The sequence below is a fragment of the Scheffersomyces stipitis genome, chromosome 1 (genome assembly GCF_000209165.1).
Source record: "Scheffersomyces stipitis CBS 6054 chromosome 1, whole genome shotgun sequence".
Taxonomy (NCBI): Eukaryota; Fungi; Ascomycota; class Pichiomycetes; order Serinales; family Debaryomycetaceae; genus Scheffersomyces; species Scheffersomyces stipitis.
Genome location: NC_009068.1, coordinates 2,211,465 through 2,228,670, shown reverse-complemented (window position 1 = coordinate 2,228,670; position 17,206 = coordinate 2,211,465). Strand labels below are relative to the sequence as shown.

The following is a 17,206-nucleotide window of genomic DNA, read 5'->3' as shown; positions in this document are numbered from 1 at the left end:
TGCTACGAAGAAGAAAGATTACAAAACTTTTTTTTCGCAGCCATTCTTTCGTAGCGACCACGTACAAAAGTAAAAATGTTAAAAGTTTCCAGTTTTCCATTAATATACAAAAAGATTATAAAAAGTAACATAAAGTAGTGAATAAATTATTAGAAAATAATGTTCATTTAAGCGATTTCAAGAATTCAGCCTTTTCATCATCAGGCAAAGAACTGATTAAGTCCTTCAAAGCAGCGATACCGTTTTCAGGATCGTCATGCACCAACTTGTTGATATTTTGACGAGTAGATTCCTGCTTCAACTCTTCAATTCTCTTTTGCAACTTGGTATGATGATCTTCAATCCAGGTGCTGACAGCTTCGTCGTCATCATAGTCAACAGTTGGCATCCAGCTCTTCAATCTGGCAACCTTTTCCAACTTGCTGGCGTTCTTAACTTGTTCACCAATAAGCCTCAAGACATATTCTTCGTTCAAACGACGACGCAAACGCCAAAAGAAGAATCTTCTAGCATCAACCCACTTGATTTCCTTCTTAATGACTCCCTTGGCTAACATACGACCAGACCTATCATGTAAGTCAGCAAATTGAACAGAAACTTGTTGGTAAATTGGCAATAATGCCTTTTCTCTAGCAACAACCTTAGCAGAGATTTGAGAGTGTTCTTCAGCAGACAAACTGGTATCATTCAACTTCTTCTTCAATTCAGCATAAGTTGGATCCAATCTCTGCATCGTACTCAACAACTTATCACGTCTGTACTTGATACTGACCATACCTTCTGGTTCCAAGACACCTGCTCTAGAGTCAACGTCGGCATACATTTCCATCATTTCTTCGTTGATGGTTGGGTCAACAACGACCCAAGAACCGCCTCTCAATTCACCAGTTGGTGGAATGTAAGTGAAGATTGGTTGCTTGAAATCAACCAAGGCATCAACAATGAAAGAACCGTACTTAAGAACTTCATTATACATATCTCTTTGACCACCGGAGAAACCTCTCCAGTTTGCCAAGATCATCAATGGCAATTGTTCACCGTTGTTGAAGTCGTTGATTGCTTGAGCAGTTTTAAAAGCAGAGTTAGGGTACCAAACTTGACCAGCTTCTTGAATCAACATTTCAGCAGAGTCAGCGTTAGCTGGATCAGCAGGGAACAAGTTGTCAACAGTTCTAGTTTCAACACCAATGATACCAATTGGAATACCACCCAAACGACCACGACCAACAACAACACCCTTAGCCCAACCAGATAAGGTTTCCTGGAAGGAATCCTTATCAAACAAACCAGATTCAAATTCGCCGTTGTCCAAGGTACGACCTTGGATCATCCAACGAACGTCGTATGGCTCACTCCTTGGTGGATAGTATTCAATGTCTCTGTTCCATGGGTCTTCAGATTCCAAGATTGGAACAGGCATACCGCGCTTGGCTGGAATATAAGACAACCACTCAATTATCTTTTCCACACCAGCCAAGTCATCTGTAGCAGTCAAGTGAGAGACACCGTTTTGGTACATAATTTGGGTACCACCCAATTGCAAGTTAGAGGAGTAAACTTCTCTACCCAACAACTTGTTGATAGCTGGAGCACCAGTCAAGATGATTGGTTGGCCCTCGATTTGAATAGCTCTTTGGCCCAATCTCACTAAGTAAGCACCAATACCAACGGATCTACAGGTGACCAAAGTAATAGTGAAGATATCCTTGTATGCTCTCGAGGTAGCACCGGCAATTAAACCGGAACCTCTAAGACATTCGACACCCAAACCATTTTCAGCACCAATGATAGCCTTGATAACATGACGTTCTTGACCTTCTTCAACGATTCTCTCAGTTTCTACAGTATCAGCTTTGCCAGCTTCATCAATTGATTTTCTGTCTTCGGGAGACAAGTATAAATACTTGAAACCCTTTTCTGGTTGACCCTCAACATTCCAAGCAACCTTGAATAAAGGAACCAATTCGTCGGCAATACCAAGTCTAGCTCCAGCGTTAGCAGAAAGGTAGATTCTTGGGATTCCCAATTCTCTGGCCAATTCAGTACACTTGTTGAAGTATCCATCTTCTTCTGGACCGAATGAACCAATCTTGTGGGTGATATCATTGGCAATTATAATGAATTGACGACCACGTGGATATTCTGGAGTCTTAGCTGTGACCTGGAAACCAACCATACCGATTTTGTTCGAGCCTGGTTCTCTTTCAACAGCGGTCAACTTACCATTTTCGTCATTGATCAATTCTAAAGATGTGAAAACATCCTTAGGAATCTTGGATTTAGCATATTTCTTCCATTGAGAAAGAACTGCTTGACGGAACAATTCTGGAAAATCGTAGAGATAAGTCGTACCCATAAGATGGGCCTTGTAACGTTTTGGTTGCAAGGATTCCTTAGCTGGGTATGGAGTAGAGATTGATCTCAAGTGCATGGAACCGGGATGACCAATGGATTTGAAAACCCAGTCACCCTTGGTGTTCTTGACTTCCATGTACAATTCGGACTTGACAACATAACCAGAAACGTTGTTGATTATGGCACGCAATGGGAATGAAATACCGCTCTTATCAGAACAAACAATACGAATTTCAGCACTGGTAACACGCAATCTCCACAATCTTCTACCAAATCTTTCCAAGAAAGACCCGAAGGCTGCTTCAACATCCTCAGGTTGAACATTGAATACGTTGGAAAAGTTGATGAAGATGTGGTTCAAATCAGAGTTAGAGGTGTCAATGACTTCAAGAGTGTCCAAAATATCGGACATCAAACGATTTGATTCGGCAATTAAGTATTCACTAATGCTGATTTCGTCACGAATAACACCAGTTCTGATGATGCCTCTAGTAAAGAATCTCTTATCAGCTGGAGCATTCTTACCAACGGCTTCGTAAACGTGAATGTTTCTGTTGTCGGTAAAAATTGGCTTGATGTCAAAGTTTACTAATCTTCCTAATTCCAATTGGAAAGCCAAGGCTGGTTCGATGTGACGAATAACCTTGTTTTCGGTGTATTCTGGGGCGTTGAAAGTGTAATACTTTGGGTAAGTACCGACTTTGTGAGCGAAGACAAATGTGATACGACGAACTGCAGCAGCATTTAGGTCTTCTCTGAATTCATCAAGAATTTCTTGAACTCTGTTTAAGACTTCTTCTTCATTGTCGTAACCATCAATGTCAGTAACAACAACGTTGACAACGTTCATCAAACCTGGCTGGTTAGCACCAGAGGTACGGAAGCTGATAGCATCAGAAGGTTGGACCTTTTCCAAAGCAGCAGCAAGCATTTCATCAACATCATCCAAATGCTTAGCTGGAACCAAGATACCCGTTCTAGTCTTCAAGTCAGACTTGGAATCGATAACGAAAGATAAGTCTGAAACAGAGGCAGCTCTGTTCATTTGTGGCTGAGAAGAATCGCCCTTGGTTGGTTGAACAGAATTGTATTCAGAAGCAGCCATGCTTGGCAATTGGAACTTCCATTCAATGATTGGCAATCTATCGTGGAAGTGGTAATTAATTGGCCCCAAAGAGTAGGCCCTGTAAGAACGTCTGACGTAGACTTCAGCAGCGGCAATGGAAACCCATTCATCAGCGTTGACCAAGAATTGAGACAACACATCGAACACAGTATGCTTAGAGTCAACAACTTCCTGGATGATTTCCAACTTAGGTTCTCTGTGCTTTGCATAAATCTCACCATAAGAGGTTTCCAAGACAGCAGATCTCAAAATGTGTTCCAATTGGTCAGACCTTTCTTGAATGGAAGGCAAAGAACACTGAATCAAGATTTCTCTGGCCTTCAAGGCAACTTTAGCTGTGCCTCTAGTATCCAATTCAACAACCTGTCTCAAAGATTGTTTAATAGATGCAGCAGCACTGGAGGATGATTGCAATACTGGTTGATAAGCCTCCAAGATTGCCAAAACCAAGTTGTTCTTGGCGCTGACCCTGGAGTGCGACAAGCAGACAGCAATGACCTTGCTCAAGTCTGTCTTATTTTCGTCTCTTAATTTCAAGACAACGTCATCTTCTCTGACATTTCTACCAGAGAACAAGCTTTCTACTTCGAAGTACTCTTTTATCAAGCCTGCAAAGAAATTGTACTCGTGTTCGACCAAGCCGTCTTCATATCGGGTTGCAATTTCAACCAAAGGAGCAACCACGTCTTTAAATAAGGAATCGGTAGTTGGTTCATTGGCAACCTTTTGAATTTGCTTCAAAATTTGACGAGCTGGGAAATCAGCTTGTCTAGAACAAGTTCTGTCAATCAAGGCAGTCAAGGACTCATTCAACTTAGGAGGTAATCTGGAGTGCAAGGCAGAAATGTGAACAGCCCATTCAGAGTAAGGTAATTCTCTGTCCTGCAAGACTTCGATCAAGTTCTTCAAAGTGGAGTTTAAGATAACTTGGTTATCGTAACCGGCTAAAATGTTCCTCAAAATAGAAGCGTATTGGCTGAACTTGTGGGCAGGCTTGGTTCCTTGAACGTTTGGTTCACCCATTTCAGGTAAAGTTCCTTCGAAAGGCTTAGCATGCTTAACCTTTGATGGATCTTCTAGGGCCAAGATAGCCAAGATGTCACCAGCACTAACAGTAGAGCCTGGTTGCTTGATCAATTGAACAACACCATTTTCTTGGGTAATCAATGGCATGCACATCTTCATGACTTCAACCTCAGCATATGGTTGACCAGCAACAACCGTTTCACCGCTTTCAACCAAATACTTGACTAACTTACCTGGAGAAGGAGTTCTCAATTGAGTTGGGTCATTCTCGACCTCAAGCAAACATGTCTTACCGTCAACTGACAATCTTGTGGCAGCGGCTTCTTCCTTCCAGTATACGGAATGAGACTTACCACCAATATTAACCAACAATCCACCGTCAGATAATTGACGAACTCCAACAATACCTCTCGTACCGTTCAAGAACAAGGTGTAGTTGTCAGCAGAGGACTTTGTAGCAGTGAACTTGTATCTTTGACCTTCATAGATGAATTCAACAGGGAAAATGGTCTTCAATAAGTTCTTGTTTGGAACTTGGCCCTTTTCCAAGGATTGAATGTATTCTCTCTTTTCATCTTCAGATTGAATGTAGGCTTTGGTAGCAGCACCACAGACAACAGCGATAAGCGGATCAGGTCTTTCAGCTGTCAATTTCTTGCTGATCAACTCATCCAACCAACCAGTAGTAATAGTGTTGTCTTCGAAATCTGGAGTTTCCAACAACTTGATCAAGTATTCAACGGTGGTTCTAAAATCACCTCTAATACTTAATTCCTTCAAAGCAACTACCATGTGCTTTCTGGAAGCTTGACGGTTCTCACCAAAGGCGAAGATGTGTCCGAATTGGGAGTCGGAGAAAGAGTGGATGGAAGACTGGTTACTGACCGAGAAGTAACCCCAAACATTGGAAGAGGATCTGAAATTCAAATCGTGCAAAGTACCGCCTGATGGCTTAAAGCCTTCACCTGGATCCTCCGAGGTGATACGACAGGCAGTAGTATGGCCTTTTGGAACCGGCCTTCTTTGAGTTATCAACGAGGTTTCAGTGCTGAACTCAAAGTCGATGTCAGTGGCAGTGTGAGGGTCCACACCGTAGAAGGTTCTGATATCTCTGATTCTGTGCATAGGGATACCCATAGCAATTTGCAATTGAGCAGCTGGTAAGTTGACACCAGTGACCATTTCAGTGGTTGGATGTTCAACTTGCAATCTTGGGTTAAGTTCCAAGAAGTAAAACTTGTCTTCAGCGTGGGAGTAAAGATATTCGACTGTACCAGCGGAAACATACCCGACCAACTTACCCAATCTAACGGCAGCATTTTCCATTTGGTGGAAAGTATCCTTGTTAGCAATGGTTACAGGAGCTTCTTCGATGATCTTTTGATGTCTTCTTTGTACCGAACAGTCTCTTCCGAACAAGGAGATGTTTGTACCGTACTGATCAGCCAACAACTGCACTTCCAAATGTCTGGCATCGCCAGCCAACTTCATGATGAAGATGGGAGAACCAGGTATTTCGTTAGCCGCTTGACTGTAGAGGGCAAGGAAGTTGTCTTCGTTGTCAACCTTTCTAATACCCTTACCTCCACCACCTTCAGATGCCTTGATCATGACCGGAAAGCCGATTTCTCTAGCCTTTATCAAACCGTCTTCAGGAGAAGTACACAAACCCTTCTGGTAAACTTCGTCAGAGACAGAGACTAAGTTGGTTTCGGGATCGATATTCACCTCCTTAACACCGGTACCAGACCAAGGAATACATGGCACTTCGGCGTGTTGAGCTACGATGGTGGAGGAGATCTTATCACCAAGTGATCTCATGGCCGAACCTGGAGGACCAATGAAGACAATCTTCTTAGCCGAAGCAGCCAACTTCTCAGGCAAAAGTGGGTTTTCCGATGCGTGACCCCAACCAGCCCAAACGGCGTGGACGTTGGTTCTTTCGGCAATGTCAACAATCAAGTCGACATTGGCGTAGTTGTTGTTGTTGGTTCCACCGGGAACCTCAATGAACTGGTCGGCCATACGAATGTACTCAGCATTGGCTTCCAAATCTTCGGGAGTGGCCATCACGGTGAACTGGACGGCTTTTTCGTCGCCAAAGGTCTCATAGGACCATTTTCTCACCGATCTGATCTCCTTGACGGCAGCAATACCGTTGTTGGCAATCAACACTTTGGTGATAACGGTGTGTCCCTGGTGAGACTTGACGAAGTCAGCGACTTTCGAGGGTTCGGCGATGTGAATCGAGTTCAAACCCCGAAAGTGCTCGGGCAAACCTTCGTGCAACGACGTGTAGTCAGGCGAGGAATCTTTGGATGTGTCTGACATGATGAACTTGAACCAAGGCTTGATGTGTGAATGGTAGACAGATGAGAGTCTATGATTGACTGTATATGGACGGTGGGAACAAGTATAATAGGGTGGGAGATTATGTACAAAATTGAAAGGACGACTACTGATTCTACGTGTGGAGTTAGTATGGAAGTAGGAGTAATACACAAATACTGGAAATTTATGACTGGGGGCGGTACTGGCTGGAGAGGGCACCAGAAATCGCATAAAACAGCAAGCACAACGACTAAGAGTGGATACGTCTAGCCGAGGGTTCTAACTCCGAGGGAATCTATGGAAATCTGGACAATTTTGTAGAAAAAGAGCCAATGCTAGCCATAAAGAAAACAAGCATAATCTTTTGGTCAGAAATATTTCAAACATCTCCATATAGATCCCTCGGAACTGGCCCTGGCACAACAAATATCTCGAGACCCGGTTGCGCTCTGGATTCGGATTTTTTGAAAAATTCTTGATGGACTCTTACCTCAACCACCACTGATATTGCAACAAACAACCACCAGCAATCACCATTATAACCACACTACACATTTATATATCGGGAACAATGGTAGCGGGTTCTAAAGACGAAGTTGCTCGTTGGTTCTCGTTGTTGAGTAATTGAGTCTCGGTCCGGAAGTCATTCGCATCTCGAGAATTCCGACCACTGAAAAATCAACACTATTAAAAGCAGGTAGTACAACAAGTTGGTCGAAACTTGTTGCAGATGGCTTCAATTGAATTAGAAGCCAAGCATAGTGGTTGGAATCAAGATTCGACCCAATATTTCACCAGTCATCTGGAAATTAAAAAAAAATACATACCGAGAGAGTCCTAGTAAGGATCTGGGGAATAGAATCACGTAGGGTAAGGAAAACGTATAGCGATGCAGTTGTAGAACAACACGACTATTTCAAAGTAATCAGAACGACTGTGGAAACACGGAAGTGGAAAACTGGAGATCGGAAAACTGGACTAAGAATGTGGACAAAAATTAGTACGGTTCCAACAGCTGAGATTCTGATAGATGATGGAGTGAAACAGACGAGACTTGAGGATTAAAGGGAGTCTGGACAATTGGCAATGAACAGAGAGACACCAAAAAAAACAAGTACAAAACAAAGCTAGACAGAGAAGTGTCGACGTTGCTAGAACTTCCTTGACTTCAAAACACGCCGGAAATTGCCTGGTTTTATAAAACTATTGATTCCAACAAACTGGTGGTAAACCGAAATCATCAAATCGGACTCCCCTGCACATACCGCACACACAACAAAAAATTCGCAGCCTTTGGCGTGGCCGGAGCTATCTGCAGGCCCCAACAATTATATTTGGGTGTTGGGCCAAAATTATCGTCGATAGTTGGGTCTGTATGCAGAAATCGATGCAGCTTGACTGACGTAAAAGTCACGTGTGAACGGTCTAGGAGAGGTAGCAAATGTAAGGCTGCAATTTGAGCAACCAGTAGGTGTATTTGGGTAGCAATGAGACCCATACTAAAAGTATGAGAGCTGAATATTCTAGTTAAACCAATCGGGGTCAACGTCTAAGAAGAGATTAGCCAACACGTCCGTCTCGTACTAAACTCAAATGCAACATCTGTAGCCTTTCCGAAGTCGTTGTCAACCGTTGTGGCCGATGTGGCTATTGTTACTTACACTTTTAACTCTTACACTTTTAACTCTCACACTTTTAATCCTAACGCTTTTAACTCTAACGCTTTCAACCCTAACTATTCTCTGCTACACTTTATCATGTCTCTGCTACACGAATATCTACAATATTGTCTACACTATTGTCTGCACCGAAGTAATCCTAGCCTTTATTCACACATTCTACACACCGAATATTCTAATCTGTAACTTAGCTATTCACCTCTTTTCGTGTATCTAGCGGTTATACTTTATCTCGTATCGCCATGTGGGACTCGATAAGCAATACAACATAGCTCGGTAAAACAATACCATTATCAATGTGGGTGTAGCTGAAATGTGTAAGTCTGTGTGTAGTTATCAGTAGCTTCTTCCAGCTATTCCGATTTCCTGAGGGCCGAGCCCATATATTTTTCCTTGTGTTTCTGTCTGCTGGAATTCTACAAGAGCGGCTGGAATTTGGGAAGCAACGGCGGAGGAGGTGTCATGTCGTCGGAGTTGGAGAGGAAATTAAATCCGGGTCTAGGATGATCTCCTACTCCTTGTTCTCCAGTAGGCGACCGAGAATGAGACAAATGGGGTCTATTTCCAAATGGAGGAGGCAATATGATTTTGGGTGATTCGCTTCCACCGTAGCGACTTGGCACTACTGTAGACGTAATTTCGTAAATGGGGATGGCAGTTGATCGCTGGGCAAACACTTCCAACTCGATCTTCTCTTCGTTGCGGAAGATTCGCTCCAAGTCGAAGTCTGTCTGGATGATATTGCCCGTCTTAACGTCTCTCAACCCAAGTATAGAGTCGGGCAGATGTGCTAGCTTGAACGCAGAACGAGCATTCTCAAGAAGTTCAATGAACCGAGGTGGAGCAGAGTTCTTGGTCAAGTACGAGAATTCAAGTGCTTGGGACAAATAGTGTAGATAGACTTGCTTTCTGTACTTGGGCTCGGGAATGAGGAGATTCGAGCCGGTATGAAGGGGAAGTGGAGGTGGTGGTATAGACATGGAGGTGGAAGATGTATTTAGGCTTGTGCTTGTGGTATTTGTAGTGTTCGTAACCGTAGCTGTAGCACTGGAAGTAGGCACTTTCACGGCACCAATCAGCGACGGAGGGGAAAGAGGTAACCGATGCAGCTCGGAGTTTGAAGAAACTTGGTCAACCTCTTGACTTTGGAGATCGGAAGCTACTGCAGCCAAAGAACTCAAGGAGTTCGAGTATTCCGAGGGCTTCAAGTAATCGGCACTACGGAATGGCGTCGAGTTCTTCGAGATGAGAGGATATTGCTGGAGGATTGAAACGTAGATTATCTCACACAATGGAACTAAGATAGTATCGAAGCCAAAGTCTTTCACACATCCACCCAACAAGGTGTATAACGAAATAACTGCAATTTCATCAGTTATAGATGTAGTGACGTTGGGATCTAACTCCCGGAAAAATCGCGACAAAAACGTCTCCGAGTTCAACTTAGACCTTAAGTACTCTACAGAAGTATCATTAACAGCTTCAAATGACTTCTCGAATACATAAGCGATTGAAGCAGACATTACTGATTGACCAAGAGCCTGTAGGTTTTCTGACTTCTTGCTAATGCTTTCAGAACAAGACTTGGATCTTTCAATATGATTTATAATGATCCCCTTTGCAGCAGTAACATCCATATGCGGTAGTCTTGAGTCGATCTGAAGATCTGTTATGGGAGGCAATCTAGTGGTATGCGAAGAAATTGGATTTGATATCGAGCTATTGGCACCACTAACAGTACCCGAGTACTTATTAGAATGTCCGTTGTATGCAACAGTAGCACTGACAGAGACTACAGATTTAACTTCACTGGAAACAGGGTTTCCTATTCTAGGTCGAATCATGGAATCTATGGTGGCACGAGCCTTGTCATTAGCAGTGAAGTTTTTAGCTCTGGGGTAGCTAAGGTCATAAATATCATCATTGGAATCAGAGTTCAACCGAGATATCTCTGAAAGGAACTTGGTTTTACCATTGTGTGTATTGTGGGAATCATTTGGATCACTATACTCGGTCTCAGTCTCATGGTAGTTTGGTCTTTGGAGCCCGAGAGAGTCTGGTGGACTCGTCGTATTCGGAAGTCCAGAGTAGCTATTAATTATATCTGGGTTATCATAGGTCGGAGGTATCACTACAGAATCAATAATCCGAGGTCTTTTTGTTCCTTCCTCATTGTGGTTTCGCTTCGACTTCGACGACCTCTTTCTGTTTCTCCTCACGCTTTGAACAGCTGCACGAACCAACTTGTCGAAATCGGACTCGTAGTCTGGGTTGTAATTGAATTCAACGCGGAGGGCCTCGGCCACCTTCCTTATTTCGGCATCTTGTTCCGAGGCCTTTTTAGAGCTCAAATCAAGTGTGTCGATGAGCTCCAATCTTCTGGCAGAGAACCTTTTCCAGAGTCTTTCATCGAGAAAATTGAGTTTAGCCCGGATAGAGTTCGTAACTCCAAGCCGTTTTTGTTGCTCCAAGTCTTTCGGATCTAGTTTTATCGGCATCAGCATGGTTTCGTTCATCACCTGAAACAAACTTGAAAAGTTATTCTGGTGAAAATTGCGGTTGAAGATGACTCGATTCTATTAACTTTTGTTGTTGCTGTTGTGTTTTCGGATTTTTCTACGGAAAGTTGGTTTTTGGACAAACTCTCTAATCGACTTAGACTAAACCAGGTTAGAAAGTACCGATACGTATATTTTTCTGGTTATCGCCCTCCTGAACTTGTGGTTGTTTATGAGTCTACTGATGATTAATAAAAAAATTTGTGTGACTACGAATCAACTCGCACTCTGCAGTTGCCGTGGCTAGGAGCGGAAAATCTTTTCCCTTGAGTCCTACCAGTGTGCGGCTCCGGAGTGGGGACTCTTCAGATACTGGGGAAAGAGACGAAACTCCAACTAAAATGGTATGGGCTGCTTGTTGACAAACAGTACGTACTACAAAGAATAACTGGAGACGACCGGGATATGCTGGACAGTCACCAGTTGGTAATATCGGCTATTTGACTCTTTAATTAGAAGACCATTCTACAGTTGGAAGTTGAGTCAGACCAGTCTTTTTTCTCCTCGCCAAGACTCACTAGTCACAAACAGACTCAGACTCACATCACGTGTGGTGACTCTCGTCCCCCTACATTATTTTGTTCATTCCGGTATGGAAGTGTTCGCTTGTATATTCTTTAAGTAGCTCTTAGAGGAGCCACATAGTAAGTGCTAAAGAAGCTACCAATACTGGTCCGAACCTCATGTACAATGTAGATGTGGAGCGCAGTATCTGGGCCCAGTCTGCTCCTTTGGGAATGTCTGGAATCTTTTTCTGGTGCTGTAAGTTGCAGTTGTCGCGGATACTGACAGATGCCGCACCGTTCCAGCCAGTTAGTGTTGCATTTCCAGAGCCGCCAGGTGTCGGAGCCGTTTCCGTAGCACCAGACGAGGGCATGTACTTTGTATTATTGAAGGAGCACGAAGCAGGTTCTTCTCCTTGACTCTTCTCTTTGGAAGGAAACTTCACTGAAGGAACGTCAGAGCAGAGGCTCCGGAGCCGATAGAAAGTTTCGTGGTGCTATAAGAAACTTGTTAGTATAACTTCAATATCTCTCATTTCCCATAAGTCTTACATATGTTGGACATAACTTGATACACTCTTTGTAGACTACCTCCACATAGTAGCAGCTACACAGTCTATCCTTAGGACCACACTGTTGAAAGTTCTCCTGGGCTCTCAAGTGGCACTCCATATACTTTTGGCTGGTCTGGAGAAATTAGTATGGTGGTTAAGAATCTTGCATTTAGTTGGGAAACTGTTCTTGACATACACATAGGGGGCCAAAGTCAAGGAAATTTTCTAGCGACATCCGTCTGGTTGTGGCAGTTTGGAATCCAGAGACAGCGGCCATAATAAACCAAGCTGCTATGCCCAAATTCATCGTTTGGATCTCAAAAGACAATGAGAACTGGCGCTTTAGAAAAGAGTACCGGAATATTTTCGCATCCGCCAGGGATATGTAAATGTCTATTTTGGGACTGAAATATGAGAAATTTTGGAAAAACTCTGAAACAAGGTTCATTCGAAATATCCAAGTTCTACGAGAATACTTTATATGAACTACAAGTTACAGAATAGGCGTGTATTCTGGCTATCATCTAATATACGTTCTTCGTTATAGTCCATATCCGTCATTTCGCAGGTACAGGAGACTGTCAAAGGACCCCGAAAGAGACATTTGCTGGAAGTTTGAAATCGTGAAAAAATCAGTACAGATAAGTTAAATATAGACCAAGCCTCATGAGAAAATACATTTCAAAATGGCTGCAATCCTTAGTTAGTTAATTCTATTGCGGAGTAGGGTATTTTTCAAGGCTGAAAAATTATGTACAAATTTTCATTCAAAGTATAATACTTCTAAAGAAGTTTGACACTGTTCCAATTTCTGAACTTAAGAGAATACTACCAACCTAAAGCCACAAGTTTTACAGACATAAGCGCCTAGTAAAGAAAATGGCTGAGAAAGGATCAAAGTTGGTTATTATAGAGGGATACAGCTGTAATATTGGCTTAATTTGCTACCTCTACATATAGAAAACTGGTATCCGATAGACAGTTTCACCAGAATAGCCTAAGAAGAGCTTAACAAAGCGAAACGTGTTCCAACATATGATAATGACTGGTGAATTTTTTCCACCTTCTACAGACTATTGAATTTTATACAATCTGTGCCTTCAATCCATCACAGGATGTTGGAAATTCAATCCAAATGTCGTATAATGTCGCTGTGGTACGACATTGATCCTACATTATATTCCATCAACTTCAAGAATGTTTAACGAAGTTGAAGGCTTAGCCATATGATGTAACTGCGATGGTTGGTCCTACTTGGTATGGGTCTAGATGTACATTTCCCGACCAAGTTGATCCCATTTTGGGCAGTTGGAATCTCGTGAAAATTTTTCACATTCTCGCCTCGAGAATTTGTCTATATATTTAGCTAACAGAATTTCCTAAGGAACCTAGAAGCCTCCTAGGAAGCGAGTCAAATCTGAGCTTTCATAGCAAGCTGTTAATGCAAGGGATTTCAGTAGAAACAACTTCGACGTAGCCAGCTTAAATATTAAGCCTAAAAGACTTAAGGATTCAATATACAGTATCGAAATCCGAACACAGGAGATGCGATCATGTGACTATCATCATGCTGTTTCGTGAAGTAAGATTTTTGCAAGATTCTTAATTATGTAAGAGAATTGTTTTCGTTCGTATCTATCAAATGTTCAATGCATGGTGAAAATTTTCCTTTCCCATCTTATTGATGCCGCCATCATTCACATTCCACAGTTGTTGAAAGGCTGGCAGAAGGCAACTGAAAATTTTTACATTAGTGGGTCGTGCCCGCCCTGGATCCGGCCTAAGTGAGAGAAGTATGAGTCACTCCTAATTGGGTAATTGAAAATTAAGCGCGCTACGTTATCGTCGAGCTCATATGGGCCGCAAAATTTTCGGTGTATAAAAGGAGTGAAAAATTCCTGGAGAGAAAATTTTTCATTCCAGTCTCTCTTTCCTCTTCATCAATTAACACTCGTTTGTTTCTGTAATATTTGCTACAATGTCTAAAGGTAAAGTTTGTTTGGCTTACTCCGGTGGTTTAGATACCTCGGTCATCTTAGCCTGGTTGTTGGAAGAAGGTTATGAAGTCATTGCTTTCTTGGCCAACATCGGTCAGGAAGAAGACTTTGAAGCTGCTGAAAAGAAGGCTTTGGCCATTGGTGCCACCAAGTTCGTCGTTGTGGATGTCAGAAAGGAATTCGTCGAATCCGTCTGCTTCCCAGCCATTCAAGCCAATGCAATCTACGAAAATGTATACTTGTTGGGTACTTCCTTGGCTAGACCAGTTATTGCACAGGCCCAGATTAAAGTTGCTGAAGAAAACGGTTGTTTCGCTGTCTCCCACGGTTGTACCGGTAAGGGTAACGATCAGGTCAGATTCGAGTTGTCTTTCTACGCCTTGAAGCCAGATGTCGTTGTCATCGCTCCATGGAGAGACCCAGCTTTCTTCAACAGATTCGCCGGTAGAAACGATTTGTTGGAATACGCTGCCTCCAAGAACATCCCCGTTGCTCAAACCAAGGCTAAGCCATGGTCCACCGATGAAAACTTGGCTCACATCTCCTTTGAAGCCGGTATCTTGGAAAACCCAGACACCACTCCTCCAAAGGACATGTGGAAGTTGACAGTTGACCCAACCGATGCTCCAGACACCCCAGAAGACTTTACTGTTGTCTTTGAAAAGGGATTGCCTGTCAAGTTGATCTTGGATGGAGGTAAGAAGGTTATCACCGAATCTGTTGAATTGTTCCTCGAAGCTAACGCCTTGGCCAGAAGAAACGGTGTCGGTAGAATCGACATTGTCGAAAACAGATTCATCGGTATCAAGTCCAGAGGTTGTTACGAAACCCCAGGATTGACCATCTTGAGATCTACCCACATTGATTTGGAAGGTTTGACTTTGGACCGTGAAGTCCGTGCTATCAGAGACCAATTCGTCTCCGTCACCTATTCCAAGTTGTTGTACAACGGTATGTACTTCACTCCTGAGTGCGAATATGTCAGATCTATGATCCCTCCATCCCAGATCACCGTTAACGGTCAAGTCAGAGCCAGAGCCTACAAGGGTTCTTTGACCATCTTGGGTAGATCTTCGGAAACCGAAAAGTTGTACGACGAAACTGAATCTTCCATGGATGAATTGACCGGTTTCTCTCCAGAAGACACCTCAGGTTTCATTGCCGTCCAATCCATCAGAATCAAGAAGTATGGTGAAGCAGCCAGAGAGAAGGGCCAAACTTTAAACTTATAAGTTGACCATAAGGAATTTTAATCGGGTATTAAAGGTATAAATCTATAATTTAATAAAAAGTGTACATATAGTCTCTATTCATAATACAATATAAATACAATACTTCACCTATAGTCGTTCATCCAGTTCTCCAACTTGACAATATGACCCACCACATCTTTGCCAATGACATCAACAGGAATACTACGACGAGCCGTTTGGTTGCTCTTGCTGAGCTCCAAATGCCCCTTTAGATGGTCTGCTAAGTCTTTGAGAAGGGTGAATTCCAATTTGTGATTCTTCACGGTGTCTTCTTCATTTTTTATTTCTCGTTCATTTTCAACGTAAAGATCGGCTGCAAATTCCAGTTTATGGTTGAGATAGTACCAACTGGTCAACCATACCACCTTGTTGAACATGGGGAAACGAAACTTGGACGGCACTTTTGTGACTTTTTCTACATTGTTGATCTTCAACTGAGTGCTCATATCGTGAAGAGTAAGGAAGTTACCACCTATGACAATAGAATCTTCAGGAGTGAACACTGCGTGGATCCACCCACTTGGTATGATGAACAAGTCACCGGGAGCAAGAGTAACTTTGAATCCATTTTGAGGGGTTGTTCTTTTACCGCGGATGGCTCGTGAATAGGTGGCATACCAAATGAAGTTTTGGTTTGATTCCAAACACCACGCTGTGTATAACTCTAAATTGTCACTTGTAGGTGGGAACATCAAGAAAGTTTTGGAACCTTTACAGACAGTGTAATATACCGAGGTACCTCCGAAATCAATATGAAAGTCGGTGAACGAATTCTTCACCGACATCAAACAATACTTAGTCACCTTTGACCGCTCCTGACTATCATTTTTGTTCCACACTTTGTCTACAAGATCCATATCACGAACCAATTGAGGCCGTGAAAAGGTTCTACCGAGATCATCTACCAGCGATATCTCTAGAGAAATGACGTTTCTGATTCGATCCCGACTCATTTCGTCAGTATGGAAGTAATCTCGCCATTGGCCCATATTCCATCCCGGATGAACTCCTTGTTGAGATAATACATCCATTACCTCTACTGGTTCGTCTTCACCTACTTTTTCAGTTATGTAGTCCAACGTGAGCTGCTCCTTAGGAACAGGTAGTTTCATACCCACTACGTCCAAATTGGCGTCGGGGACCAAGATTGGTTTGCTCAATTGAGTTTCAAGAGCGTATTGCTTGGTTAGTACATCTGAGATATATATATAAGGATTAGCCCCAGATTTTGGATCTGTGCAACTGTTAGCATCGACGGGAAAGTCGTGGAAGCTGGGAACATGGGGGTGAGAAGTTTTGTCAACGGCAAACACATCACCGTCATTTAGAGCAACGTAGTCAATTTTCAACTTGGTGCGTTTTGATTTACGACGATGAACTGAGGGGCCATGTTTCTTAGCACATTGGGTGCAATGGTAGGAATGGAGGCTGTTGATCTCAATGGCAGGAAGTTTAAGACAACTGGCGTGGAACCATTGTTTGCACAAATCACATTGCAACCACGAAATGTCAGAGACATTTTTCGAATCCTCCAAAGGAGAGGAAGTACAGAGTGGGCAGGAATCTTTTGATTTCTTCATATACTAAGAGGACTGAATAATGGGGTAACAGGAAATAACGACTATGTCCAATTGTAAGAACTCAACAAGATTAACGATAAGGAGCAAATGCAATGTTAATTGTGCAACTGGATAGTGTTATGAAGACTTTATACTAGAGAAGGGAAGACTGGGAAAGGCACAGAAAATGATATAAAGAATAAAAGATTTATGACAAGAGTGCATAATTATTTAACGTACGAGCTTATGGCATTTAGCTCGGTAA

The 17,206-nt window shown here is 42.7% G+C and overlaps 5 protein-coding genes across 5 annotated transcripts; 1 reads left to right on the top strand and 4 right to left on the bottom strand. All coding sequences in view use genetic code 12, as the record gives it.

Annotated features, from left to right (window-relative positions):
• Positions 1–163: 163 nt before the first annotated feature.
• Positions 164–7,932, bottom strand: ACC1 (acetyl-coenzyme-A carboxylase; the record flags this gene model as incomplete). Its single annotated transcript, XM_001386738.1, has 2 exons — positions 7,666–7,932; positions 164–6,971 (listed from the first exon to the last, which is right to left on the bottom strand). Exon 2 carries the CDS (start codon positions 6,836–6,838, stop codon positions 164–166), a length of 6,675 nt encoding a protein of 2,224 aa, XP_001386775.1. The 5' UTR covers positions 6,839–6,971; positions 7,666–7,932.
• A 711-nt stretch (positions 7,933–8,643) lies between these two features.
• On the bottom strand, positions 8,644–11,032 carry PICST_80923 (predicted protein). Its single transcript, XM_001386737.1, has 7 exons — positions 10,650–11,032; positions 10,583–10,608; positions 10,335–10,554; positions 10,305–10,309; positions 9,645–10,200; positions 9,067–9,431; positions 8,644–9,015 (listed from the first exon to the last, which is right to left on the bottom strand). The coding sequence occupies exons 1-7, from the start codon at positions 11,019–11,021 to the stop codon at positions 8,934–8,936; spliced, it is 1,626 nt and encodes a 541-aa protein (XP_001386774.2). The 5' UTR covers positions 11,022–11,032; the 3' UTR covers positions 8,644–8,933.
• Positions 11,033–11,703: 671 nt separating this feature from the next.
• On the bottom strand, positions 11,704–12,409 carry PICST_28839 (predicted protein; the record flags this gene model as incomplete). The annotated part of the gene is made up of 3 exons (XM_001386736.1): positions 11,704–12,075; positions 12,131–12,265; positions 12,329–12,409. 3 exons carry the CDS (start codon positions 12,407–12,409, stop codon positions 11,704–11,706), a joined length of 588 nt encoding a protein of 195 aa, XP_001386773.2.
• Positions 12,410–14,110: 1,701 nt separating this feature from the next.
• On the top strand, positions 14,111–15,361 carry ARG1 (argininosuccinate synthetase; the record flags this gene model as incomplete). Its single annotated transcript, XM_001386971.1, has 1 exon — positions 14,111–15,361. One exon carries the CDS (start codon positions 14,111–14,113, stop codon positions 15,359–15,361), a length of 1,251 nt encoding a protein of 416 aa, XP_001387008.1.
• A 104-nt stretch (positions 15,362–15,465) lies between these two features.
• Positions 15,466–16,962, bottom strand: PICST_53771 (Zn-finger like protein; the record flags this gene model as incomplete). The annotated part of the gene is made up of 2 exons (XM_001386735.1): positions 15,466–15,639; positions 15,685–16,962. 2 exons carry the CDS (start codon positions 16,960–16,962, stop codon positions 15,466–15,468), a joined length of 1,452 nt encoding a protein of 483 aa, XP_001386772.2.
• Between the last annotated feature and the right edge of the window lie 244 nt (positions 16,963–17,206).